We start from the raw sequence: 572 nt of genomic DNA on the forward strand, positions 1-572 counted from the left end.
ATTCCTCTTATCCTATAACATACCCATTCTCCCCTCTTCCCATCTTGAGATACCCATCCCTTTTTTGTACATTTTTGTAGTACAGGTTGACATTCCTGTAGGTAATTGGTACTTATACATGACTATCTAAATTCCTATTTTCCCTGTAACTCTCCCATCTCTCTCCTCTCTCAGACAATGAAGGCAGAAAAAACAATCTTCCAATTACAGCTCCCTTTCATCAGGGTGTGTGTCCTTTTCACCTGATTTGAGCTTAAGGTCAAGATCTTCAGCCATCTTGCACCCTTGAGCCAGATGTTGCATGTGGCCCTGATCCTGGTAGACTTCAGGATCATCTTGGGTGAGAAGAAACTCCAGATGCAGCCCAAGGGAAAAAGAGGCATCTCTCCCTTCACGTAGCTGTTTTCGTAACTGGGTCAGCTCCTTGACATGATAATGAATTACACCAAAATATTTCCTAAGACAAGTAGAAAGAAAACAAGGACAGTGGAAATGGTAGGAAGTTAATCATAAGAACTCCAAGAGAGATTTCTTTGACTATATCCCAAGGGAACCCTTTAAATTGATGGTTG

At 41.4% G+C, this 572-nt stretch overlaps 1 protein-coding gene across 1 annotated transcript in view; it reads right to left on the bottom strand.

The window, feature by feature from the left end:
- Positions 1–204: 204 nt before the first annotated feature.
- Positions 205–572, bottom strand: part of LOC111814760 (neuroblastoma breakpoint family member 10-like) — a 6,125-nt gene continuing 5,757 nt past the window's right edge. The window contains exon 4 of the mRNA XM_023708713.1: positions 205–457. Coding sequence (XP_023564481.1) covers positions 205–457 — 253 coding nt within the window. The remainder of the gene's footprint in view (positions 458–572) is intronic.

The sequence above is a fragment of the Octodon degus genome, unplaced genomic scaffold (assembly GCF_000260255.1).
Source record: "Octodon degus isolate 3935 unplaced genomic scaffold, OctDeg1.0 scaffold00486, whole genome shotgun sequence".
In the NCBI taxonomy this organism is placed as follows: Eukaryota; Metazoa; Chordata; class Mammalia; order Rodentia; family Octodontidae; genus Octodon; species Octodon degus.